Below are 26,997 nucleotides of genomic sequence, written 5' to 3' on the forward strand. Positions count from 1 at the left end.
GAATAACGAACATGCAATGCTGCCATGCTATAGCTAGTCCTATGTATTTGGCAAAACATGTAGGAGCTTGCGCATCCTATTTTTCGTTTTCATTAATTTGATTTATTGATCAATTTACAGCATATCCTGTGGTAGCCTGTTTTTATTTTGATATGAAGGATGAAGTGCCTGAGGACAAATAGTACAGAAGATAAGAAGCTTAAAATAATCTACTGTTGTAGGCATCTGGGACTATAATTACTACCACATCTCGAGTATGATCACTGCAGTTCTCAAGGATCATATAGGTCTTATTTTGATATCTCATGATACAGATGGGCTAGTTTACTATAAACATTGGGGAGTGTTTTCTGAAGATAACCCTTACAGCCATGAACAGTCTTGTTAAAGCATTGACATACGGTTCCTGTTGCTTTTATCCCAAGGTTCCTTGCTACAGTGGGGTTTTCTTGGGTGGTAAGGGGGATTTGGAGTAATGTTTTGTCTGAAAAAGTTTGTTTTGGCTCCAGATTAGCCTTGTTAAGTGGGCTAACCAGGGGTTAGGCTAGTGAGAAGGAGAAGGTTAAGTATACAGACCTGACAACTACCAAGGAACAGCTACTGCTTAGCTCAGGGCCACAGATCTGTGTAGGAAGATGGGGTTATGTCAGCCAAGCTGATGCTGACACAATGAAGGATTTGGACGGGAGACTTTTGAACACTGGGAAGAGTAGACGTCTTGCTGAAAACTGAGTCTACCGAATTATCACACTGTGGAGATCTCAAAACTTGTACTGAGGTACTATAATTGCTTTTAGACTCGCCGTGATTTTATTTTACCGTATTTAGGAAATGGTAAGGAGGAAATGTTGAGTAACTGCTTTGGGGAGGAAATGTTGTGTTTGCATTAGTGCTATAGTCATATACTATAGTACTGTTCTCTGAAAGAAATACTAAAAATTTACCAGTTTTACGTTTGCAGTGAGCAATCACTGCAAAAACCAAGAACATAGATAGAATCCCCACGAAAATTTAACGAATTACAGCAGCCATTTGAGAGACTATGATTACCCTCTGATATAGGAATTCATATGTTTTGACTTTTCAATTTTTACACATAGCTGCAATCGATTGGGCTACTTTGATGTGCAAATGGAGCAAAAACAAAGCTGATCAGCCCTGTTTTGCTTTATGATCCTTTTTAAATCAGGGTGATAAAATGTATGGCTTTCAGGGAGTAGTTTGTGAGTATCAAATGGGATTCAATTAGGCTTTGTACTTTTCACTGACAGTGTGTAGCATTTTATGCAGGGGAAACTTGTAAAAATGGTGTTCTCCATGCCATGAACACAATGGGCCCCCACCTTGCCATGAAGTGAAGTGAGCTGTTGGCAGCTTTTACGGGAGCTGTAACTCCTGAACAGCTGTGGTCCTTGTGTCCTCGCTGTGAGTGAACGACATTAGGCAATTTGCAGGGTGAGGTTACAGTTGGGTTTGCATTGATTCTGTTATGGTTGAAGGACAGCTGAATAGTTAAGCCATGTGCCAGCTGTTGTAATGTAACCGCTGCCATAGTAAAATCAAGGACAGCCTTAGAGCAAGGCCATTGCCATATCAACTTTTTGATTGCAAACACTTTAATATCTATTTTAGTGCAGATAAAAGTGCTATATGCTTAGATACAAATGCACTGCTACCATCTACAGTCATTGTGATGATTATCAAAAGTGTGTTTCTTGAAGGGGTCCTAAAGTAAACTTCAAAGGTTAATTACTGATAGCGATTAATTTTAGGAGGCAATAAATGCAACCCCCAAGTACGCTCTAATTAATCTATGCAATCTCAGCATGTGTACTGCTGAATACAGTGTGTCTGGGAAGGCCTGACAAAAGTAAGGGTACAAAACTAATTTTAGGGGCAATAAAAGAAACAATTGTCTTCAACGCCTTGTTCATGTTTTGTTTTTTTAAATATCTTATGAACGATTATTGGACTTCTTTGTGTGCGTATCACCCCTCCTTATGCTGGAAATATTCATGACGAAGGAAGTGTCTACATCTGTAGTGTAGGAAATACATGTGCAGGGTCTGCATGGGTTTATTGAGTGTCATTGTTTGTAAACACACAGTCCCAAAATTCATAACAAGTGGAATTCTGCAAACAGTTGGCTGATTGTGACCTCAGAGTCAGATCAGAATATCCGTGTTGAACGGTGTTAAAACCATATTTGTATAAACATAGATTTTAGAATTTGTTGGAAAGGAGAAAATACAAATCAAGCTGTCAAATAGATTAATGGTCCTATGTCACACAAGGTCAAGATCAGGGTTAACTTGCCAACTCCAGTCCCTATTACTAACACATTAAGTTGGCATGTACTTTTTATATATTGGCCCTTGGGGACTTTTCTCTTAAGTATCAATGACACTTTTTTTAACTATGGCAATCTGATAGCCAATCACTGTTGTTTTGGAATTTGTATTACAGTGTTTGTAAACACAACATTTATATTATTATTATTATTAACTTAATTATTTCAATATTTGTATAATGTTAACTTTTTCATCACCTGGAGGCTTGAATAGAAATATTTTTTTAATCATTGCAAATTCACTCCTAAAATAATATGGATTATAGATACCGGTAGCATACAAAAATCTACTGTAGTCAACGTTACAACCAGAAGAAAGTATCATCTTCCAATACTGTAATGAAATATCACAGTCACAAACAGGTACAATGTACCTGCTGAAAATGTGCCAACAGCAAGGCTCGAACAGTCGAAGTAAAAGCCCTTGTAAAGTAATCCGTTAATCCTCTTTGCAACAGTGTAATTCACATCAGGTATTAGGTGACTAGTTTGTAAAGGATGAATAGGCAAAGTTGAACAAATGGTATAAAAGTAAGAATAGGCTAATTGTAGTTTTCTCAGAATCAGGCTGGTGAAATAAAAAACAGCACCTGAGATTCTTGAAGGGAATTATTGATGTAAATTACTGTAGTGAAGTAGTAACTTGGCTTTGTATTCAATGGTTTGCTGTCGCTTACACCCATAAATACATGTACTTGAAAAGATTGCACCACGAAATTTCTATTCCACCCAAATGCTTTACCGGGTATTTATATAGAGCAGTGAATGCAGGGAAGGAGAAAAGACAGGCAGATTTGTTGGCAGCTGGGAGAGGCTGTTCCCTCGCCTCCCTAGGGGAGCTGCTAATTTTGAAGGCGATTTTGAACATGATCCAAAGGGACCCTGCATGGATCACTGCCAGCCTTGTGTGCTCCACACACCCCAGCTGTACACGTTAAGTACTAAAGTGCCGGTTATGTTACATGCTGCACCGCCACCTCAGCCTGCACATGTATACATTTTGAACGTGAACTTGTTATGGAAAATCTTACCTTTTTCCTGGCCTTTTTCTTGGTAAGGGGTATGTTTATTTTGAGCTGTCCAAATGGGTTTTGATATTGCTTCTTGTTTGTTTACAACAGGATCAAAAGAGAGGATGGAAACAGAAACTGTGCAAGGAATATTTTAGGCCTCAAGCATTCATATTATCATAACTTCATCATATTATTGCTTGTGTTGTTTGGGCTGGAGGGGCTTGTACAGTCCCACGGTAGGGATTAAATAACTCACCATTTAACAACAAAAAGGACATGGCATTTGAAGAAGATGTCTTAAATCGAATGCTAGCAACATAATTTAGAAATATCAAGTTTTTTTTTTACTTGTTATATCCTATAAATTGTCGCTAGTCTTAATAGTAATACCATGGAATTAACAGTTTTTCGGGTATTTTACAGCTTCAGGCACATGGCATAGGCCAAATTTGACATGGAAATAACACAAATAAACAACTAGAATATCAAAACTAACATGGAAAAATTGTTGTTTCAATGCAAAATTGTGGGAATCCTTTCAACCTGCTGTGATGTTTGATAAGCACATCCACTCCTAATCATTATGTCATTGTCAGTGACAGGAGCTTGGCCTATGCATGTCAAAGGTTTTGATGTTAAATTCCCACTGCAACCCCCTCAGGGAATACTCAGGCAGGTGTATTAGATGGGATTTGAAAATAGTAACATCGCCATTTGTCTGCAGATGTCCCCGCCCTGTTGTTACATTAGAACAGTCATGACCAAAGGCCTTAAACCTAACATTAGTGCATGCTGTTATGTAACTTGTGCCATATGCCACAGTAAAACGGACAGGGGAAATTGGAAATCACTAACATTCTAAGGGCAATTTGATCGAGAAAGGTGTCAGTTTCCATTTTAAGGATCATTTGATTGGTTGTTTTGTATCTAAATATATTGCACTCTATTTAGAACTAATTTAACCCCCAATTAAGAGCGCAAAGGGGCCAGTAACTGACAGCTTTATTATATGAACAGAATTCAACTAGAGAGTAGAGTTGTAATAAAGTTTATAAACCTTGTTGTTTTGTGAAGTGAGTAACTTGAGTTTGTCTTATTTGCCCATGTTTTGAAAACTCTGAATGGTTGGCATTCATTGCTTAACCTGTAGTTAGTAATTATTTGTAATGAGATAATTTGCAAGTAGGTTTGCTTGTTTGTGTGCTGATGAATACAAAATATTCTTCACCATTACAGATGATATTCCCATCAATGTAGAAGGTATTGGTGCAGTGGATTGAAACTGTCTTTTACGTTTCCTTGATAAAAACTTGCCGACCGAACATGCAGGGGGACATTGACATCGAACACAAGACATTACATGAATAATGTTGCACATTTGAGTTCACTATTACCTTAAAGTCATTCCATTGCACAATCATTAATTTTCAATTATATACAAGAAATCACAACATTTTGTACACAGTCTCATATTTCAGTTATTAAAATTACTGTTTCAGTGTTTAGAATTACTGGCCGCTAGCGTTTTTATCATTGGTTTTATCTGTGATGTTGACGTTTGCACATCTCTTTACAGGAGTTGGAAGAGGCGCTGCTGGCTGATGACGGCAGTTGTGATGGGGACACCACGCACGTTTTCCTGGCAGACCTGATCGCAAGGTTATTGCGGGGGTGTTACGGAAGGAGAGATATCGGGTATGTAATTATCGTATTACCATTTGTATTGCAGGGGTCTTCATGTTGCATCAATCATTGAAGAGCTGTTGTAATCTAACAAATTATATCCCCAGGCTTGAATTTCAAAGTGCTATTTGTATTTTAAGGATTTTTTAAAATCCAAGTCGTAATGTTTTTCCATAAACAATTTGTATGTGATCTTGACCTTCGCTCTCCTTCTAAAAATGCAGCATGTTTGAATATGTAAATTGGATGTTGTTATTGTTGTGCTTGGCAGCTGCCCTTGCTCTAGTTGTTGAGGTCGAGAGGTGACCTACATAGCCTGTCCCCACCAACCTGCCATACTGTATTAGGATAATCACATCTCTGTACCCATTGGTGATGGATAATGTTTATGCATATGCATGATGTAGATGCATTTGTTTATAATAACCAAGTATTGATGTTGGAAATAGGTTGGGTTGTCCTTATATTAGTGTTAGCTCAAGATGATATTCATTTTTCTTGTGGCTCCAATATGTAATTTCATAACTTGTTGATAGATCAGGAAGGATCCTAGGGTCCTGAGGGGAGGGTTTTTCAATAATGTGTATTGCATGTTTTGTAAGTACCTGTATTGTTATTCGTAATGACAGTTAAGTCATCAGGCACGTAGATCTCCGTCCATGGTGTTTCATGTCACTCTTTGCTAAAATCAAATTGAAGTGAAAGCTTCTAGTGACTAAGTGTTGAGTATTGTGGTGGTATGTTCCCAATGCCTCCCACCACACAGCACCACTCTTCAGCCCAAAATAGAATTACTCCAGCACATAACCCAAGAGGTCAAGGACAAAATGTTCAACAGGCAGGAGATGGGGCACTGTAGATTCCTATTCATTTCTGCATGGATGGGACAGTAATGGTTTAAAGCTCCAACACTTTTCTTTCGTCAGTTCGTGTATATCAGGGGGGGGGGGGGCTATACTTTTCAAGGCAATAGCTTATCAAGTAACTGCTTTTATCAGCTTTTATTCTCCCCCAAGGTTGGCATTAAAATGCCCACAGCTATTTGGGCAACCTTGGCTGTATGTTCATCCAAATGAATAAACAATAGTTTTTGCAGTTTGATTAAATGATATTTCAAGAAGTAACAAAAATGAATGAAACAAAACAGGTCTGTTTCAGAAAAAACAAATTGTAGATGATTCCTCTTTGTTTGGTTACCTATACCTAATCCTACCAACAAAGCATGGCCTTTGTGACACTACCTGATTGAAAACAACCATTGTAATCAAATAATATGTTATGATGTAACATTTTTAGTTGAGGCAATAAACCAGCAGCTGACATGTTAGCTTATATGAAATGTTTTCTGTGTATAGTACTTCCTAGACACAGACAGAACATATGTTTTAGTGGACACCAGAGAGTTGTGTATAGTCCATATAGTGTTGAGTTTGGAAGATTGTCTTTCATTAAGGTCATGGATAGGTCAAAAGGTCACGGGAGGTCACTTGCAGGGCAGGAGTTGAGGTTGTAGGAGGCTAGGTCACTGTAATGTAGGAAGCACTCTGAGCAAAAGTAATGAAGGGCTGGTCCATTTTACTGAGTTAGGGGAAGGAACAGGTGGGATTTGGGAAGAAGTATGTCAGAAGAGGAGAGTTTTAGTACATTGCTCCATGCTAGAAAATTCACCCCTAACAATGAGCAATGAAAGTACATTGAATAGGTTTACAAAAGGGAAAATAGAAGTTTTATGACATCATTTGTTTGTTTCCTGTAATATTCCAATACTCCAAAATTTGTACAGCTGTAACAATCAGCAGAATGTCAAAGAAAAGACTTTTTACCCTGCCCATATTATCCAGTTTCTCTGTGCAGCTGCAGTTTTTGTACATTGACATAAAAAGCCAGTAACAATTCACCCATAGTGCTTCTTTGTAGAGAGCCTGATATCAAGTTACAAGCTGACCTAGGTGAATATCCTGCAACTGCTGTCTTAACAGTGCCAGTTATTGATATAATATTAGATCTAAGACAACATTAGGTTTGGATGTGGATCCTCCGTTCCTCTTGCTCTTGCCATTTTAGATCTGTATAGATATATGCATTATTTAGCGTAACCACTTAATGCCATAAATCATCTATGAGTACGAACAGGAGTAAATCTATACAACTATGACCTGAAATTAACCCTACTTTGTGAGAAAAATTCCCTCCCAGGTCATTTGTATTAATGTTACAATGTAGCTCATTCGAAACCTCTGTATTCCTCTCATGATCATGATAGACTGTTTACTGCCCTCAATTCTTACCATTAAAATTATGTTTTTTTCATATTATTAGATTTTGAAATTCTCGTGTACTTTTTCCTCAGCCTTGATGTTGATTTTTACATGAATTATGATAAACATGCTTTCCTTTAGGACTTTCCGGGTCTGTTCCTCATTCATGATTTTTTTTAAAATGCTATTCTTGTTTAGGAGTAAATAGATGTACATATAGTGCAAATGTTCCATGGTGGGTATCCTTTAGGGCAACAGAATTAGCCCTGAACCATTTGGAGATTAAGTACAGTCAAACCTGTATAAGAAGACCACTCAAGGGACCCAGCAAAAGTGGTCTTCATACATAGGTGGTCTTTATATAGAAAACAACGTGGCGGCAGTAAAGAAACTGACAAGTCAGAACATCGATAATTTATGCATGAAACGCATTTGTCTTTCTTATTATTTACAAGATAACACGATGTTATATAATGCTAAAATTACGTATACTTATGTTATTCTTCGTATTAAAAAGTATTATATTTGTAATGATATTTATAATAGATATGTTATAAGAATAATTTGAAAAAGAAAAACGGTGGTAATTCGTCCGGCTTTTTGCAGCGTGCCGTGCCGGGGCTGGCATAATTTTTTCTCATACCGCGGCCCTAATGTAACAACAAATATTCTGTAACTGAGGTATCACGCAGCTGCACGCCGGCAAATCGACGAACATTTCTACCCAAAACGTAATCGCTATGATCAGAAAATGTTGCAGGCTTCTTCTTTGCGGGAGTTTTGTTTTTGTGTGACATGAAAAATGCGACATTATTTTCGGGGTATATTTTGGAAACCCACGCTAACTCTCAGCACACTTTACGGCTGCATCAAAACCCAAAATTACGCTTGAGACACCATAAATTCCCATATTAACACATGTTTCCACGAAAAGTTCTTTGGATTATGCATTTTCAACTAGGATGGTGCTACGTAATCGTGGAAAATAGCGTTCTTTTGCGTTTTAAAACGTAAGTCTTTGAAACAAGATGGCGTCGAGCTGGCAGCAAAGTTCCCATGATGCACCGCTCCAACCAATCAGAGCGCGAGATCGCCGGGGATTCCCCTACATTATACATGCAGTTGTTGTTGTTTTGGTGGTTTCAACCAATCAGAGGAGCGTATTTCCGACCTGCAGACGCCGCGATTCAGAACCGCGCTGTGCAAAATACGTATTTCTCGGGAAGAACAGCGAGTCAGATGTTTTATTATGACAGAAAATGCGTTTTTTTTAGTTTATCTTCGAAAAGCCTGGTGAAACTAAACGCTTTCATGTCTGCTCCCTGGATATAATGGCATTTTAGCCTGAGATTCTCATCACGAAGCCACCGAAAATTTGTAGAGTGAAGTGCCGATCCAGAAGTAATGAGAATGGGAGGGGGCATAATTTGTGGTAATTACGCTCATTTTTCGCCGTGAAAATTAAAGTAGCGTGACAAAATCACATGCCGCGGTCGTTTTGGCAGTGTTTAGGTAACGTGCGGTCGCCTTTAGTGGTGGTCGTGGTCCCGTTGGACAGTGGTCGTCATATACAGAAATGTTAATGCTTACGTCTATGGGAAAATTCAAGGGACCGCTTTTCGGCGGTCGTAGTGGACAGTGGGTCGTTATGCACAGGTGGTCGGTAGACCAGGTTTGACTGTATTGGGTCACAAGTAATAAGCTTGATGATGTTTAGATGCAATGATTTGCCAGCACTGACGAGAATGATAATTAATATAGACCTCCAGGTAGATTTATGTTGGTTACCATGCTTGTGGGAGAAAAGCGGAGGCAGCTATCTTCCAAAACAATCCATCCCCTAGGTTACTCAGTGGCAGAGAAAACAGCAGAGGGGATAGGAGAGAAACAGAGAATCAATAAAAAAGCCAATCTCCCCACATTAGAGCTGCTTCTGGATGTAGGTCAGCTGCTATTTCCCCCGCCATCCAGTGCACACAAAGTGGCCAATTCAGCTCTTCCATTTGAGGATGGAGCTCAATAACTGTTTACCATTGATTTTTAGACCTCCCTGGGGGCCGTACAATATTGTGATATAGGGTGTACGCTCTGGGCAGACTGTGATGTAAACAATACATGCAGATTTTTTTGTGCCCACTATTAGCTCTTTGCAAGAGCAATGACTGGCCTTGTCAAGTTACAGGTGAGGTAGTACATTGCAATTGTAATCTGGTAACTTGCATTCGTATTAGACTTGAATGCCATTGTTTACATACTGGTATTTTTAATTTTCAAGGTTATAAACCAAAATCGTCGTACATTTCTATTTAGCCTAAGATAAGTGAACAGGAGGCAGGGTTGTGTAAACCTGTTCGATCCATATGGCGAAGCAGCGGGGTCACTTTCCGCCGCGGGGACGGCCTAAAGCAGAATGGAGAGTTGAGTCTTTGTGAACCCATGCAGGATGTAAACAACTTCCTCTGGGCACTGATGTGATGGTTGAAAAAGTGAAACCAGGCATGTTATGCACCATATGGTAGTGAGTGCATAAACTATATCAGCTCCCATGTTGTCACCATCTGGCCAGCATGGAACCACTGTTGTCTTCTCTCCAGTTGTGATCAGGACATGATCATCTGATAGACAGTTCAGCTTTGGTATTAGATACTTTTATCTCATCTGGGTACAGAGATGGCTAGGAATGCAATGGTTTTCATCTTTTATGGCCTGTTAGCAATGAAAGACCTGTTAGTGTACCAAGGAGAGCTATACAGTTGCTGGGTAATTCTTTGACTTGTCTCTAATGCTATGAATTTTTTTTTCAGTCTGACACTCTTAGAAAAATTCAATATTATTCATTCAAGCAATTTGTCGATGAAGTTTAAGTTGGCTCGTGTAGTTGAACTCTACTGTTTCTACTGTCACATTTCTAGTGGTTTATACCAGCCACTTTGTACCTCACCTGGTCACAATAACAATGCACTATTATGAAACAGTAAATTTGCCTCTTGTCTGTCCTGGAATAATAGATGACCTACTTGTCAGGCATTATCCCCCTGCACACAAACACACACATAACAGATCACCCTTCCCTGCTGCCATTATTTCCCCAGTCCCCAGGAGGAGCCACCAAATCACATGCTGCCAAATTGAACAAACTACTGCAGATGTGGCTCACATAACCAGTCACCTGTTAGCAATGATGTATGGGGCCTTTTGATGTCTGAGGACAGGTGGTCTTTTAGCAGGCAATGAAGTGTGACCTATGTGGACTTGGTAGATAAATTTGTAAAGGCCCTGAATGTCCCACTGCTAGTTGAAAATGCAGAAAGATTGTAACCCCAATGGAACATGTTAAATGGTTTAAACCTTCTCCCTATCCCATCTGGTCTTCTTCAGGTAATTGCGCGTGCTTTAACTGTGTGACATTATCGTCAACTACAGTTTTGGGGCAGTGCATGTGGGGAAAATCCCATAACTCATAGTTAAGCACAACATGGCCACTTGTCTTGTGAACCCTTCATACATGTACATGTTGTATGAAGGCTTAGATCTGCTGCTTTTCGATCTAAGTTAGAACCTGGAATGTTAAGACTGCGCTATATGTCACAAAAATGTTTAGGTAAAATGTCAGCATGTAGAAAATGGATCATAGTTGCCATCGCAAGAGTTCCACGGCTCAGACCACAGGTGTCTTCTTGTTGCGTTAATTCATGTGGTCATTCCAGATAAGATGGTTGACTGGTACAAGGACAACAGGTGCAATGTGTGTATTAACTTACATTTGGTGCAAAGAACTTTTGCATCAGTTAGGCCTTTAGGGGACACACCTGTCTAACTACTAACAATGGAGGACAGGTGCCATATAGACATGTAAATTCATTCATTTATTTTAATTTCAGGTTAAGAGTGAAAAGGAGATTTTCACTTTGTTGTAGGTTTGCAATGAAAACAATCCTATGGAACCACAGCATATATGCCTGGCACTATGATTTTGCAATGGAGAGGTATGTCTAAAACAGCAAAAATAAAGCCACTGCAAAAATGTCCAGATTTACAGTAAGTAAAAGCCTGCCACTGCAGGAAGTCTTGAATGAAGGGGCACATTTTTAAACCTATTGTGTGCTGTGACATGATAAACAATATTAATTGTGTACCCTTTCTTGTTCCCTTCCAGACTTGACAACTTTGAGCTATGGCTGGTGGACATCATGAAGCACAGGTGGGAGATGGAGGAGGGACGACCCAACCCACTCCAGAATAAGGAGTTCCAGGACCTGTCCCTGCGCAAAAAGGTGGAGATCATCCACGCACTGTGTGACTACAGGCTGGATGCAGAGGACGTACAGGACCTGCTCAAGGTATACACTTGATGATACATCTGTGTTACATTTGGAGAAAATGGTCAAAACCATTGAACTGATCCAAATGGATTTTTAGAAATAATTGTTCAAACTTCCTTGTAAGAATGATTTTTTTAGTTTTGGCTCATGTTGGACAGAACTAAAGTGGGTGTCTTCATCTATACTCCTGAACATGTGAATAATGCCTACTATAAAGAGCAATGAAAATTCAGCTAAATATTGTTTTTATGAAATATTTCCAGCTTTCTACTGCTTATCATTCTTTGGCCAAAGACAAATCATTACAAAACTTTTTTTTCTGCCAACAACGCATTTCATGTATTGATCTTCACAGAGGCAACAATGCAAGAAGTCAGGGACACTGTCTGCTACTTCAGGACTAGCGCTAGGCTCAGAAGCTAGTTCTAGCGGTGCTAGGAAGTCAGATGCCCCCATGTTTAGAACATGGGATAGAAGGAAGCAGAAAGGCAGCGCATCTGATGAGAACTTGTATCAGAGGTGGACGTACTTACAGGCCAGGCTAGGGGATGTGCCCAGACTTGTAAGCTAGGATAAACTTAAGCAAAGGATTTAAGCCAGATATACGCATTTATCCATGTTTGCTTTGATTCAAAGTAGCACCTTGTCTGGCCCTGTTCATGCCATCTAACATAAATCATATGAGAAGGAGATGAAATGAAGTAACAGTTTTTTTTATTACTGTAACTAATCTTCCTGTTCAACTTTGTCACATTTCTATGTGATATAGATCAATCATGTGTTTTGCTATCTAGCAATGAGCAATAATAGTTAACCTGAAGACTGCTGAAAACCATTTTACCATACATACAACTGATTGTTTTGTACATTTGAGATAATAATTTGTTATAATTTCTGCTGTTCATTAACTGTTGAGATTGATTCTGTTACATCCAACAAATTGATATGCCAACAGCTAGCCACCATTTTATTTTTTTTTAGGCAGACTTTGACCAAGAGTGCACTTGTACAGTGTATAGTGAATTGCACGTCAAAGCTTCAAATCCACAGGAAAATTCCTACTGTCCAAGCAGAGGTTTTGCTATGGCTGTTTTTTACATCTTTTATACGATTTTATCAGGCTTTCTATTTTGTGCTGTTTTTTTTTTTTTGCAGGAAGACAGAAAGAAAACAGCATAAAAATAGAAAGCCCAATAAAAATCTAAAAAATAACGCAAAGAAAACAGTCGGACTGCTTGGAGAGAAGTAAATTCCTACCCTCTTCCCTATAAAACTATTGCCAATGGGACCTGCCACATTTCAGACCATTGCAGCTTGGTTGTACCCACACTAGAGGCTCAAGTTCGCAAGCCAGTCCCATTTGCTAGGAAGTTGATTTGGGTCCCCCAAATAAAGTAACAACTTAGTGAATAAACTTCTGTTAACCATCAGGTTTTGTGCTGTTGTTTGCAGGGTTTGGAGGCCGATAGCCTAAGACTAGAAGCTCTTGGAACAGACAACAATGGGGCATCATACTGGTACTTTTATGGCACACGGCTGTACAAGGAAGACCCAGAGATCATCGCCCAGGATAAGGCAGACAAGAAAAAACAACAGTAAGTCTTCAAGTAAATACGGTCACCATAAAGTGGAAGAGCTTACTAACAGTTTACCTTCCAGTTTGCTAAAGGTTCTACCACATTCAGACATCTTAAAGTTTGATTAATCTATTTTACATATGTATAAATATGATTGTTGTTATAAAATGCTTACCCAGACAGTGATTGCAAGCAATGCCCCCTATTTACCGATGGTGGTACTGCAGGGTTGATCCTCTTGTTCTGCTTAGCATACCTTTTGTAAGCATGTAATCTGCCATGTGTTTGTATTACTAGTACCTTACAATTTTTAACCTTCCCACAATTTCATTTTCATCACAGAGACAAGAAAAAACGTAAGAAGTTAAAAGAAAAGGAGAAAAAGAAGAAACAGAAGGGGAAAGGGAAAGACAAAACCAAGAACAAAGTCAAGCACAAGAAGAGGAAAAAGGATGATTCCAGGTAAATGTTTGGTCCCTGCAACCTTGCTCTTGGGCAGTCATTTTGTTAAAAAGATAAAACTGAGATAAGCATTTTTGTCATGAAACTATAAATACAGATTTTCAAATCCTTGATATCTATCCAATTAGCATAGAATGGGAGCATTAGAATGAAGCAGAGAACGTTGGTTGCTTGTTCCTGGACAGGATGTTGGAAATGCTGCATTATCTTTTCTTAGAGGTAGAGCGATTTAGTAGTTTCAGGGAGTAACCTCACTATGAATGATTGTGCTCTTGATAATGTGTATGATCTATTCTCCACTCAGAAAAGGCTTGTATACGGTCCACATTCATCTGTGAATAGTTTTGACAGATGCACTCATTTCAAAAAGGAGACTGTATAGATCAGAAGATTTGCTCCAGTCATGAACCATGATAAGGGGGAAGTAGAACCCGTCAGTGTTACGCTGAGAAAGGTAAAAGTCTCCAAAATGCCGGCAAGATAAATCACTGGGTTGTGTACAAAGAACTTAGTTATCCAGTCTACATTCATCTTTCTTCCCTATTTCCCACGTGTAGTGACTCAGACTCAGAGATGTCTGATCAGGAGGAGCAGTCCAAGAAGAAGAAGAGGAGGAAACACAATCCAACGAAAGACTCCGCCTCGGAAGCCAGCTCTGATGGGGAGGATAATGACAGCCACGTTAGTGAAGATGAGAGGGAGTTCAACGAAAGGTCAGAAATGAGACAGTGCTATTTTGTGTGACATAATCAGTAGTCCCAATATGATGAAATCTTGACGTGATGTGATGTTGAAATCTTCTATATTACACATCTGCATTTTATAGAAAAAGTAAGCCCAGAAACTACACATGCTTTAGTATTGCACTGTTACAACTTTGTGAAGTTACTTGCCAGTGAAATGTTACAGATTGCTATACATGCAAAATGTATTGATTTTGTAATACTACAGATGGAGTCTAATATGCAGCACAGCAGAAGACTGGTCCGACCTAGCCGAGTCCTTCAAGGGCAGTAGAACCCAGGTGGAACGTCGTCTGTACAAGACTCTTATGGAAGACTTCGTCCCTGAGATACCAGAGATGATAGCTGCCAAGGTTAGTCCTCGGTTTTATTCTATTGTCTTTCCCAATGCAGATGTTGCTGATATGCCAATTTTGTGGCTCAAAAACGCGATCTTACAGATTCTATGATTAGTGTGATTGACAATCACCGTCGTTCTGTTTTAGTTAATGAACACGATCAAATGGGAATGTGAACAGGTAGGCCAACCTAACTAAAGATATAAAAGTATTATTGAAATTGTTTGACATTGAAAGTGCCTGATGAAAATTGACTACCAATTTTACACAATTTCACATGCATACGTGTATCAGTTTTGCTAACATTCTTGAAAACAAAGTAAAAAACTAAGTCTCCCTGGCTACATTAAATAACTCCATTGGCATGCTGTACAGTACCATCTACCTTTGGAACTTGTGATAGACAGACACTAACATTGTTTCTATCTTGTTTTGTTGTTTCATGACCACCAAGGACAACATTGACACTATCTATGCTCGCTGGGCCGGCATTGCTGCCGACACCCATGTATGTCTTTGTCTGGTCGGTACCATGGCATGGAATTTTCCCAAGCCCTACCGGTTAAAAAAAGGCAGTCCAGATAAATGCGAAAAGAAGGTGTAGAAAATTGAATCAGCCCTAAAATTGTAGATAACCAGCACAACAAAATAGATCAAAGGTTTTGACTGATGAAAAATGATGTGTATTGAAATAATAAGTACTTCAGAATTGTAGCACACACCTTTGCAAAGAATGTTTATTGGAATTTTGATGGAATACTCAACTGAAGGGTTCTTTTCTAAAGCCCTGAATAGAATTCCATGCCTGATACGGTACTATTTCTCATAATTTTCCATGAATTGTAGACCTAGAAGTCTATTTGATTTGGGCTGAAGTGACATGTACAGTAATAACGATGTGTGTTTTTGTTTCGTTGTGCAGGAGAAGTTGCAAGATAGGAAGCTTTTGGACCTTGCACCTAGAAGAGCCTCCGAGAGGATACAGGTCCTGAGGATTAAGCAGGAAGAGGACGTGAGTACATTGAGACTTTGATGTTGTAGTTACTTCATTGAATGCACACGCTTAGTGAATCCAACAACCACTACTGGTGCACATTGTTTTGCAGTATTTGTTCATCAGGTTATATACATGAACTTTAGGGTTGTTGATGTTGCATATGACTAAGTATTGCATTTTATAGTCATATTGGGTTTGTAGTGACCTGGTGAAGTAGGTTCCCCATTAGTACAAGTCTATCCAAAGTGCTCTCCTATGAAATACTTTTTATCAGTGCTGATTTCCTAACATCCATGTGTGATTCCTACAGGGATGTGGTGACCTGGTGAACTACATGCACAGAAGTTAAGCTGTTGTATTCTGCAGTCTTTCCAAAGTGCATTTCTACAAATGTATGAAGTCCCTTACATCAGTGTTGATTCCCTAACACCCATGTGTGATCCCTACAGGAGAGGCTGGCTGCCATTGCCCTTGCTGAGGAGCAGGAAAGACAGATGAAGGAAGAAGCTGAGCTTAGGAAAAAGCTGGAAGAAGAGAAGAAGAAAGATCGAGAAAGACGGGCCAAGCTGAGGGAAGAGGCCATGGAAAGGGCGCGCGAAGGTGATTATAGGGTTAATGACCCACTTTCCTTCGATGTATACGGTGCCTTAATTCATGGCTGGTTCCTATAACCACTGAATGAAGCAACCAAATCTGCGTAGCCTTCTGATTAGTCGATGTTGTCTGGCTATATGATGATATGCTGTTGAAAGAGGGCCACAAAATTGTGAAAGAAGATATGCCATGAAGAATAGAGTTGGATCAGAGCTACAGCAGTGTTTCAGTCAAGAAAAGGACTTGTATGAACTTGGATATTATCTTGAAGACAACAGGCTATACCTGTGGATTTTTCTTGTTTTTTGCTTTATTTAACATCTAACAACATCATTTATTTTAGCCCGTGAGAAGCGAGCGCGGCTGCGTGAGGAGAAGGCGTGGCTGTTGGCGCAGGGTAAAGAGATCCCGCCTGAGCTGCTGAAGTCTTTTGAGGACTCCCCACAGCCAGCCGACACCCAGGACAGCTCTGATGCTGACATGTTTGAGTTGGATGATGACGTGTACATAGCAATGTACAAGGGTAAGGGCTTCTGTGCCACTTTTTTTTTAAATTCCTTGTCACTCCAGCAGCACAATCATATCTGGTTGAGACCAACAGACTATTTTGTTTCTCATCTTTCATGTAATTTTTGGTGTCTATTCATTCACTGTGAGTTCAAAATGAATAAAATTTAATCTATTATGTTTTGCTTCCCCAGTTTTTGATTCAGTGAAGGCACATGAAGATGCCTGGCCTTTTGCTGAGCCTGTGGACGAGTCTTATGCTCCTGGCTACCATGACATCATTGAGGTGAGTATTCCTCAAATGAAACCAACAACAACATTTATTATCCTCAAGGAAAAAAAGGGAAAACTAAGCATAGGAATGTAATTTCATCCAGCATATTCTAAAATAGACACTGGCTTTTCATACTTGTGTTGACTTCATATAGTGTTTATCAAGTCTGTTGATTAACTTGAAATGTCAAATATCACATGCGCAGTTATTTACTCATTCATCTTTCTGTTCATCCAGCACCCCATGGACCTGTCAACAATAGAGAAGAAACTCAACGACAAGGTCTACAACAAGAAAGAGGAGGTAAGGATGCTTTGTGATTTGCTCTTTGTCATTGTTATTACGGTCATTACAGTTGTAGCATTATACACAGTGCAGCCATTGTATGATTTGTCATGGGAATGACTGAAGATGGAATGTATGTACAAATGTACAAACTGTGTCATCATATTGACAGCAACATTCTGTACATTCACAGTTGGTCGCTGACTTCCAGCTGATGTTTGACAACTGTCTGGACTACAATGGACCCAACAATGGTAAGTGCAATACAGCCTAGACAAAAGCTTTGAGCCATTCATGTCAAAACATAGAGAAAAGGATGGTCAAAAACTCACTGCCTTCAAGTTGATAGTGTATTCTTCCATATGCTGGTGTTTTTGCACATTCCCCTCCCGTATACTTCAGGAGACAAACCTTACCCCTTAAACAAACTTGAATGTTGAATCTTCTTGCATTGCAGAATACACAGAGATGGCACAGAAACTAGAGAGGCTGTTCAAGAAGAACATGAGGAAAGAGTTTCCTAAAGAAGAGGCAGAGAGTGACGATGAATACCAAGTATGCCCTGATTCCCTACCTACAAGTTGTGTATTGCGTCTTGTATTTACCACTAACTCTACATCAGGGAAGTACTTGTGATGTTGGCTCATAACTTCAGTGTTGTTTGTTATTCCAAGGAAGAAAGTAACTAAAGTCAAAGTCAAACTACAAGATTCCATTGAAAGGTCCTTAAAGGCTAACTGTGAAGTAACAAAGTACAAAATGTAATGATAAAGATTGTAAAGATTACACAATGTTCCACAGCTGTGTCTTACTATGTGATTCCTTGTTACAGGTTGGAGAAGATGAGATACCTGTCTCAGAGATCAAGAAGAAGAAAAAGAAGCCAGGTGAAAAGGGGCCATCTGGTCAAGTAGTACTTTATCACAACAGAGACCAGGAGAGTCCACCCCTTGGCACGGAGATGGGCGACTCCTACAACAAAGTGCAGCCTCCGTATCCCTACATGCCCAACGAAATGCAGATCCACCGAATGGCCAATGGTACTGTAATATCCCAGGCTCCTCCTGGGGGGATGAACTATCCACCAGGCCACCCCATGGCTAGACCTGGTAATCCGTACATGCAGCCTAACGGAGGTCCCAGGCCTGGAATGTACCCCCGTCCTGTTCAAGGTTATCCGCCCCAGCACCCAGGGATGCCCCAGGATGGGCGCAACGCACTCCATGATGCCTTCCTGAGGCACCGTATGGGGAAGGAGGTGGGACAAAGACCACCTGGGCCCTACGACCCCAACAGGCCCCCAAACCTGCCGTACAGTAATGGTCCCGGCCAAGGCAACCCTATGTACAGAATGCCTCCGAATATGCCTCCCAATGGGTACCCCCAACAACAGGGTGTTCCACCGTATGCTGCTAATAGCCCTCAAGTTCCACCCAATCAGAGACCACCAAACATGCCGCCTTACAGCGGACAGCAGTGGATGCCCCCGGCCCCGGGGCAGGGCCACCCCCACCCCCATGACCAACGTAACGCCATGATAACTCAGGGTCAGAGACCGCCTCAGCCTGGTGCGGGGCAGCCCCAGCCAGGATACCCCCAGATGCAGCAACGGTACCCCCAGATGATTGACTTGAACCAACATTCCAGAGAGTGGGTCAACAGACCGCAGGCCCCGCCTGGGGCACACCACCCAGGCCAGCCCCCGCAGGGACCACATCAGGTTCCTCCTCAGGGGCCACCACCAGGGGTGCCGCAGGGGCCACATCCATCGGCACCTCAGGGGCCGCCTCCTGGGCTCCCCCACCCTCAGATGCAGGGGCCACCGCCAATGTCTCAGGGAAACTACATGCAGCAAGAGAGAAGGTATTCTCTGGTGAACCCAGCTGCCTTTGGGCCCCAGGGGCAACCCATTGTCCCATCCAGCCAGCCTATGGCCCCCTATCCCCCGGCAAACCTGCCTCACAACAGCAATAACACCACACCGTCTGACACAACAGGAGATCCAAGCTCTAGGCAAACACCGGAGGGTCAGCCAGGTGAGGGCAAAGATGAAGCACAATCAAAATCAGAAGATACTGGCAGTGAAAGCAAAGATAAGGGTACTCCTGCAGAGGGAGAAGTGTCTATACCAAGGGCTGGAAGTCCCCAAGATAACCAACAGGTCAAGTCTCCATCAGCTGAAAAGCAAGAGGGCAGTGCTGACAGTAGTGGAGACAAAACAGAGGGACAAGACAGTCAGACATCAGAAACATCAAATATTGGAAATAAAGAAGGAAAGGAGGCAGGGGCTCAGGAGACGGACAGAAAAGACAGCCCAGCACCCCCACGGGAAGGATCAGCAACACCGTCAGCACCTTCTGGTGTTCCCACTGCCCACCCAGCTGGAACTCCTCCTCATCCCCAGATGCAGGTTCCTGCCAGTGGCTCAGCCATGCCAGGTGTGCAGGCACCACAGATGCCATCACATCCCATGCAGAGATACCAGTTTCCTCCCCACTCTCAGATCCCGCCACAGTACCGGATGCCGCCAGGCAGCAGTGCCGGACATGTGCCACCGGGAGTGGGAATGCACAGGATGCCCATGCACCACGGCATGCCCATGAGGCCGCAGATGATGGGTAACCCCCCACACAGGATGGGCTCGTCCCCACACATGATGTCTCCACAAGTGCCTTACCACCACCCCCACATGCCCCAGGGGCAGTACGGGTCCATGCCACAAGGGCAGGACAGACCAGCCGTTCCCCACCCAGGGGTTAGCCAGGCCCACCCAGGGGTCCCCATGGGGGAGGGCCCGTCCCCGGCTCAGCCACCCAGGCAGGAGTCCCAGCTGGTGAAGCTGCTGATGAGTCCACGTCTGCCGTCCGCGCCCCGCCACCTCCCCATGGGCCCCTCGCAACCCCACATGCCACCCTACGGCTCTCCCGGCCCTTACTATGGCAGACATCCCGAGGCAGGCTTTGCGAACGGCGTACAGAGCCGGTTACCGTTCAACACGGCCACCCCCACCCAACCACAGACCGCCTCACCCATACACAGAGTAGCCAACCCAGCAGTGTCTGGGTTTAGCACAGCAATGTCTGCGGCAACCTCCACATCCACAGAGGCAACATTAAGCACAGTAGCAGTGTCCAGTTTGATAGATGGGGATGATGATATCGGGTTTGATGACAAACCCAAACCGAAGCCGGTGGAACCGGCAGCTACAGAGGATGACAGTAGATCGAGCAGCCCAAAAGAAATCCTAGATTTAGACAGCCAACCAAAACCCAAGCCTGCCATATCAGCAGCCCCGCCTTTCTCATTCCACAGCCAATCGGGGGCCATGCCTCAGCCAATCAACCAATCGCAAGCGTCGCCTCATCTGGTGAACCAGTTACAGCGGGGCATGAATGGACAGATGATGGGTGGTTACCCACGTCCAGGCATGCCCATGCAGGGCCTCCCGCCCAACCACCCCATGTACAGGGAGATGTACGCACAGCAGATGTACCAGGAACAGCAGATGAAGAGACCCTATGCCCCTCAGGTAAATATTTCTCTGGTCACGCAGTGAACATTTTTAGTGTGTGCTGCCTTGTTCATTGTATCATACTAACTGATTTTGTTTATGTCTCTTTTTGGCTAAGTGTCATATTTGGTTGCAATTGGGAAAGATTTGATGTTGCTTGAGCCTTGTAGAAAGTCCTTATGAAATGCAGATTTCTGCACACACCAACCTTTGTTACTCAGTATCATCATGTCACTTCATTGTTCCACATCTTCACTCTCCCCAGTATCCAGTAGCTACTCAGTTTGCAGATCCCAAGCTTACCCCTCAGCCAACCACCATGAGCTACCCAGCAGCTAGCTACCAGCAGGTCAGGAATGGTGAACTGCCACCACAGTGAAAGCATGCTATCTATCAGGTAAGAACTGCTTTCCTATGTTATTTTGTCTGTGGCTTCAATACATGTACATGTATGTTCTTAACTTGAATTCAAAGATTCTAGCACAATATACCTGTTATACAGTCTACATGTGCTAGTATATGGAATATCTTTAGTGTGCATTTTGAATGATAAGGTCTGGCTTGGACAATATGTTGGGAAGGACAATCTTTATACTTTACTGTTAAACTTGTAGCCATGTCACTGGTCTTCAGGGAGAGGTACCATAGAGCCCTGGACAGACAGAGTTTGTCAGTCTAGAAACGCTACCTTTGAACTAATGTGTTCTATATTGTGCCTATTTTGTACAGGAGACTGAAGCTGATGAAATGTGCCTTAGTTCCAGCTTGGTCTCACTATGCGATCAACCACCAACCTCAAGCTACCTCGATCTTACTGGGATGATCTCAAATGTTCAACTTTTTCCAAGTTCCTGTAAAGACAGAAGCTTTGCCTGTCTTTACAAGAAAGAATTGTAAAGTGGTCCTCATACGGTGTGGAAAGTTTTAAGCAAAGCTTTGCCGGTGCTCTCAAAGCATTGGAGCAACAAACACATTTTCTTTGATGCATATCTGAACATTTGAGACCATCCCTTCCAGGATGCCTTCCTCCAGATTTTAATGATATGCAACCAAGAAGTGAAGTTACTTTTTATGACAATATCAACATGTGCACAATAGAATGTTACTGTTTTTCATGGTGTTACAAAGTATAAATTAGAAGAAAAATTTAAGGAGATATACTTTTGGAAATACTCAGATGTGGTGAATTTTAGCCCCAAACGTGGAAATATTTGTTGTATCTGTGGTGTAGTGGCTGTAGAGTTTGCTTAATTGTGAATTGCAAGTAGCTATGAGAGACAGTTGTACTTGTAGTGGCCTTACAGTCAGTAGGGGGAAGATGTGTCAAGATGGGTGAAGGAGAATGCTCAAGTATTTGATAAACACATCTTGAAACAAAGTGTTAATCAATACATTTCCTGAAGTGAAATACATTTCAATCCTGTGTTTTATCCACAATTCTTTATCTGCTACATTTTGTGCTGTATTTTGCCGTGACGTGTTCTATAGAAAATTCTGTGTTCCCTTCACCCATCTCGGCCTGACAACTTCTGAACAAACAGTTGCACACATATTCAGGGTATGAAGTCATTCATTTCATAGGTAGCATAACTGTCTGGATACATGTGATTGTGAACAGGTTGGGCTAGTCCAATTTTGCTGTGAAAAAAACATCTTGCCATTGCTTCTATTTTGTATGATAGCTTTTCTCTTTTGTTGTTCAACTAATTGTTATTGGTATTTTGGCAGGTTTGAATAAAATTACATATAGATTGCACTTGGATAGGAGTATGATGTTGCTTGAAGTACAACTGTTTGCAGCAAAATTGGACTTTTCCTGGCTGAATGAATTTTTTTGTTGCTGGCTACAATCGTTCTTCACTGTGTGATGAAATATACCCTATTACGGGGCTGTCAGACTTAATTTATGGAGATACTTGTGTAATCTTCTGGTGTTTTTGCCAATCTCAGCTTTGTACAGTATGCGAAATGTGTATATTTTGAAGTATGTTCCTGGAGTATGTGCATTCATATGATTCAGAGTCCTCTTGGATAGAATGCAGCTATGTCATCAGTGATGCCATCTAGCGATTTTACGTGGCATTGTTAGGTTAGGAGATGAGATAAAGATGGTGGGTGTTCTGTGTGTCATAACTATTTATTTGCATGTACCTAGGATGTGTAGAATAAAGAGAGACACAGTTGTACATTTCTTGATTTTCCTTTTTTTTGTTTTGTTTTCTAACTGCTTTGAAAAGTTGAAGGTAATATAATTCCTGACTTTGGACTCAGGTGATTCAGGACTATGACAATGATTTGTATGCAAACAATGTAAGGACGTGATGTGCTTTGTCCTAATGCATTTTCCAGTGTTACGGTACAAAAAGGGATGCATGAGCTCTTATCCTCTGTCCTTGCTTATGGTCTTTTGTGGTTTCATTATCCCAAAGCCTGTGTTCAACCTTTTTTGTTGTGAGGCACAAATTGTGTACAGTTTTTGTGAAGGTCAATAAATTCAATTCTATCAAAATGTTGTCGTCATGTTCTTTTTCAGTCTTGTAAAATTTATATGCCGAGATGTACTTTGTAGGAACCATACAGATATGCACTACACTCAAACCTGACCAAGAAAAACACTCAAGGGACCATTTTGAAAGTTAGTCACCAAAGACAGGACTCTTGATGCTTGTGTCAATGAGAAAAATTATCTAAGGGACGACCAAAAAGTGATCACGTTGGCCAGGTGGTCCTTAGAGGTGGTTACTTGTACAGGTTTAATTGCATGACAATATTCAATTACTTTATGAAGACTAGCTGTATGAAGTTAGCCCTGGTTAACTAACTCAGATGTCACTCAGGCCACAAGTGGTGCAGAGCTACACATGTAGAACGAGAATTATGCCACCAAAGCGCATTAGTTTACAAATTGAACAAAGGTAACAAGAAAGTTCCTGTCTTGTAAAAAGAAAATGCACTAGCTAATATTCCCCTATCCCATGATGCGGCTCTGCCATCTCCTTCCCATCTACAGAGTAACATTTCTTGTCCTTGCACACGGGGTAGCCAGGAGGACAGCAGTAGGTGGGACAGCAGTTCGGGTAGCCGTGGGGACAGCAGGCGTTCCTGCCGGGACAGCACTCCGCATTCGGGTACGGACAGCACAGGTACTCGGGCAGGGTCTTCTCTATGTACTCCACGAAGCGCCAGCGGTCCATGCAACACGTCTCCTGCTCCTTGCAGCAGGACGAGGAATTGCACTTCCTAGAATGACAAAGAAGTTAGCCATAGGTCCATCCATGCACAAAGTCTCCGTTGGTAAAGCATGAGTTGGTGGGGAGATATTTGCGTGCGTGTGAGAAAGAATGCTGTTTTCAAGGCGAAGTAGAAAAAGACAGTTTAAGCTGTAGCCGTTTTCATGATTTGTCAGAAATGGGTGTCTTTGATTAGTTTAGTTTGTAAGGTTCTAAATTGGTTTGTATACGGCATTGAAATATCAAAAAAGACTGATGAAAACGTGACATAGTACTTAGGAAGATTCTGAAATTGTAAGGTACACATGTATGTTATCTCAAACGTCTAGCCGTTTCAAAAATCATATCCAGTTGCTGTAGTAATTGCTATTTGGCGTGTTTGCTTAGTTTCATTGCCGCCTAAGGAAAGTACCTTGTGAAAGGCTGGAAGCAGGTGCTGCCCATCTTGACGTATTTCACATCGTCCATACACCTCTTCATGTTGCCGGAGTCGTAGTGCATGCACCACTCCGTCAGGGACAGGTCGTCTGCCGCAGCGTGCCAGTTCCCGATCCCCAGCCACGCAAGGAACTTACCAAAGTAGCCCTTCACATCTAAAACAACGGTAGGAAACATTTGAAAACAATATTAGGTTCGTGTCAAAGCTATTGGATAACTCTATTTAGTATGTATCTAGCTTATATAACATCGTAAGTATTTTTGATAAATGTTAACTGTCATTGCTTTGTGAACGGCCACATAAGTAGCCTCCGACAAGCTGTCATACGGGGTTACGAGTTGGGTAGAATTCGCCAAAAAAAAAAACGGGGAAATTAGTCCACGCTGAGGTTAATGTTCCCAAACCATCTAATACAAAACTCCCCTGGCAAATTATTCCCCCTATCAGAGCCAGCGTAGTCAGTCTTGTACGTAGAGACTACCACATGAGAAACTAAGCGGGAATGGACCAGGGAATGTAGCAACTCCATCATCATCATCATTTTGTCGAGAAAATAGTATTAAAACGTGAACACTTTCAAGTCTGCTACCAACAAAGTTCTTATTCTTGGTGCTAGTTTTACTGCTATTAAAAGTGCGCACAATAGGCTACTCTTTTACTTGACTAAAAAAAATAGTTATGCGAGTACAGTACTAGTGCTCTGTCCCACCTGCATATCCCCACAGGTACGACATGTCCACCAGCACGTTCTGCACGTTACAGCTCAGCTCGTCAAACCTGCTGAAGGCCTTGTGTGCGTCCGACACGGCCTGGGATAGTGCCACCTTGAACAGTCTGTCAACAGAACACACAAGGTGAATCAATTCGAACGGTTGATATTACGGCAGGCCAGAACTTTCAAAGGCTATAGACCTTTTACTTTTGGGAGCCTTTTTACTAACGACAAGCGGTCACACAACTCGAAAATCTATCGACTGACGAGTCTGCGATCTCGATGACATTTTCGGAAGTGTGGCACCGGCCGGTGTTCTCTCGATCATCGCGCGATTTCTAGGCTAGGGGTTGGCCGATGTTTATAAATCACCGACCTCTGTTTTATATATATAATAGGGTAGACTTTCAGGCGAAAAATACGTGTGAGCCTCTGTGGATTTAGAATCGGGTGACATTCTTGCGATCAACAAGTGCGGTCGAAGCTCGTCGACAGTGTGACAAGGGCTTTAAGCATTAATTGCTATAATGATTGTTTTATGGTATTATGCTGACAAATCATGAATTATCATATCGACAGTGGCAAAAACGTTAGGATGAACGAAAATACTGCACATTCGCGGTGCTTTATTGTTGTGAGAGAAACTCACTGTGAAATCTGCTGCTCGTTGAGACAGATGACGTCACTGCAATGACAGGCTGATCCGAAGGCCGTGGCCGGTCCGTCGTACAACTTGGTAAAGTTTACCCCCAGTTTCGCGATCACCTGTGCTCAATTAGAAAAATCAGTTAAAAAGTCCATATTCATTCTATGAGATGTATACAAAGCAGTTTTTTTTCAATTTCAGTATCAGCGTGTTGAATTTCAAACGGGGTTTAAATGATACGATTTCAGCAAAACGGCACGACCTTTCACCTCACCATCTACTTGGAGACTGGTGTCATTGATGCGGTTGAAAGGGCAACGATGGGTGTATGGTACGGCATCGTCATATCCGCTGTCGCCCCCCCTCCCCCGAAAAAGAACTTGACAAAAACTCAATCTAAATGCGCAAAAAAAAATTATGGCGTACAACATTGCTTCTGTCTGTGGGACCACAAGAGGAGTACCTGCACCTGAAACTATTGCATTCGCCAGGCGCGCGTAACACGCAGTTCAGTTTATATTCTTGCGCGACGGAGACTGAATAGACGAGCTTGCAGCTCACAGACAAACTTACCTTTTTGGCATCAGCTCTATCCAGGCCGTACCCGAATCCAATTTTCCTGGCTCCCGTTGGGTCTATGTACATGCACTCCTTCTGGCCCTCGTGGTACTTAATGAGAGGCGCCGGGTCACAGTTCTGTCCTCCTCGGGCGGAAATGCCTGCATCGCCGAAAGGATCTCCTCCGACGGCTTGGTGATTCAGCCCGAGAAAAACCGCGAATAACTGCACCCAGCAAAGGTTTTCCATTCTTTTTAAACTATGCACGTACCTACGAACTAACATACAAACGCTTGGTACACACTGGCGAGGTGAAATGGGTCGAACCTTGTGAAACTTTGCCTTTATACCTTCAGGTATCTTTCACCATGATCTGGCACCACTGTGCATGTGATAGTCTTACTTCCGTCTGCGCCAAGCAAAGTGAGGTAGTGCCAGGATGAGCAGGTCGCCGACCCGCGACAAGAAGCAGATGCTGGAACTCAGATAAACCTCCGT

General features: G+C 41.9%; 2 protein-coding genes across 6 annotated transcripts in view; one reads left to right on the forward strand and one right to left on the reverse strand.

Annotated features, from left to right (window-relative positions):
- LOC118413896 (cat eye syndrome critical region protein 2 homolog) overlaps nucleotides 1-23,418 on the forward strand; it is a 32,261-nt gene extending 8,843 nt beyond the window's left edge. Inside the window, exons 2-18 of one of the 4 annotated variants that reach the window (XM_035817508.1) lie at nucleotides 4,940-5,058; nucleotides 11,461-11,644; nucleotides 13,079-13,221; nucleotides 13,546-13,665; nucleotides 14,223-14,378; nucleotides 14,617-14,761; nucleotides 15,201-15,254; nucleotides 15,669-15,758; nucleotides 16,193-16,343; nucleotides 16,681-16,860; nucleotides 17,039-17,130; nucleotides 17,356-17,421; nucleotides 17,597-17,657; nucleotides 17,861-17,958; nucleotides 18,236-20,932; nucleotides 21,180-21,311; nucleotides 21,644-21,941. In XM_035817508.1, coding sequence (XP_035673401.1) covers nucleotides 11,495-11,644; nucleotides 13,079-13,221; nucleotides 13,546-13,665; nucleotides 14,223-14,378; nucleotides 14,617-14,761; nucleotides 15,201-15,254; nucleotides 15,669-15,758; nucleotides 16,193-16,343; nucleotides 16,681-16,860; nucleotides 17,039-17,130; nucleotides 17,356-17,421; nucleotides 17,597-17,657; nucleotides 17,861-17,958; nucleotides 18,236-20,932; nucleotides 21,180-21,293 — 4,317 coding nt within the window. In that variant the 5' untranslated portion in view covers nucleotides 4,940-5,058; nucleotides 11,461-11,494 and the 3' untranslated portion in view covers nucleotides 21,294-21,311; nucleotides 21,644-21,941. Of the gene's footprint in view, nucleotides 1-4,939; nucleotides 5,059-10,505; nucleotides 10,683-11,460; nucleotides 11,645-13,078; nucleotides 13,222-13,545; nucleotides 13,666-14,222; nucleotides 14,379-14,616; nucleotides 14,762-15,200; nucleotides 15,255-15,668; nucleotides 15,759-16,192; nucleotides 16,344-16,680; nucleotides 16,861-17,038; nucleotides 17,131-17,355; nucleotides 17,422-17,596; nucleotides 17,658-17,860; nucleotides 17,959-18,235; nucleotides 20,933-21,179; nucleotides 21,312-21,643 lie in introns of those variants that run through there. The other 3 variants (XM_035817506.1, XM_035817509.1, XM_035817507.1) reach the window with 3 other exon arrangements.
- On the reverse strand, nucleotides 23,131-26,932 carry LOC118413952. Of its 2 annotated transcripts, XM_035817629.1 has the most exons (6): nucleotides 26,515-26,932; nucleotides 25,945-26,060; nucleotides 25,293-25,417; nucleotides 24,557-24,737; nucleotides 23,826-24,154; nucleotides 23,131-23,795 (listed from the first exon to the last, which is right to left on the reverse strand). In XM_035817629.1, the coding sequence occupies exons 1-5, from the start codon at nucleotides 26,782-26,784 to the stop codon at nucleotides 23,872-23,874; spliced, it is 975 nt and encodes a 324-aa protein (XP_035673522.1). In that variant the 5' UTR covers nucleotides 26,785-26,932; the 3' UTR covers nucleotides 23,131-23,795; nucleotides 23,826-23,871. The 2 variants fall into 2 exon arrangements, with proteins under 2 accessions (XP_035673522.1, XP_035673521.1); XM_035817628.1 differs by having other exon boundaries at nucleotides 23,131-24,154.
- Nucleotides 26,933-26,997: the final 65 nt, after the last annotated feature.

This window comes from Branchiostoma floridae, chromosome 4 (genome assembly GCF_000003815.2).
Source record: "Branchiostoma floridae strain S238N-H82 chromosome 4, Bfl_VNyyK, whole genome shotgun sequence".
Classification (NCBI taxonomy): Eukaryota; Metazoa; Chordata; class Leptocardii; order Amphioxiformes; family Branchiostomatidae; genus Branchiostoma; species Branchiostoma floridae.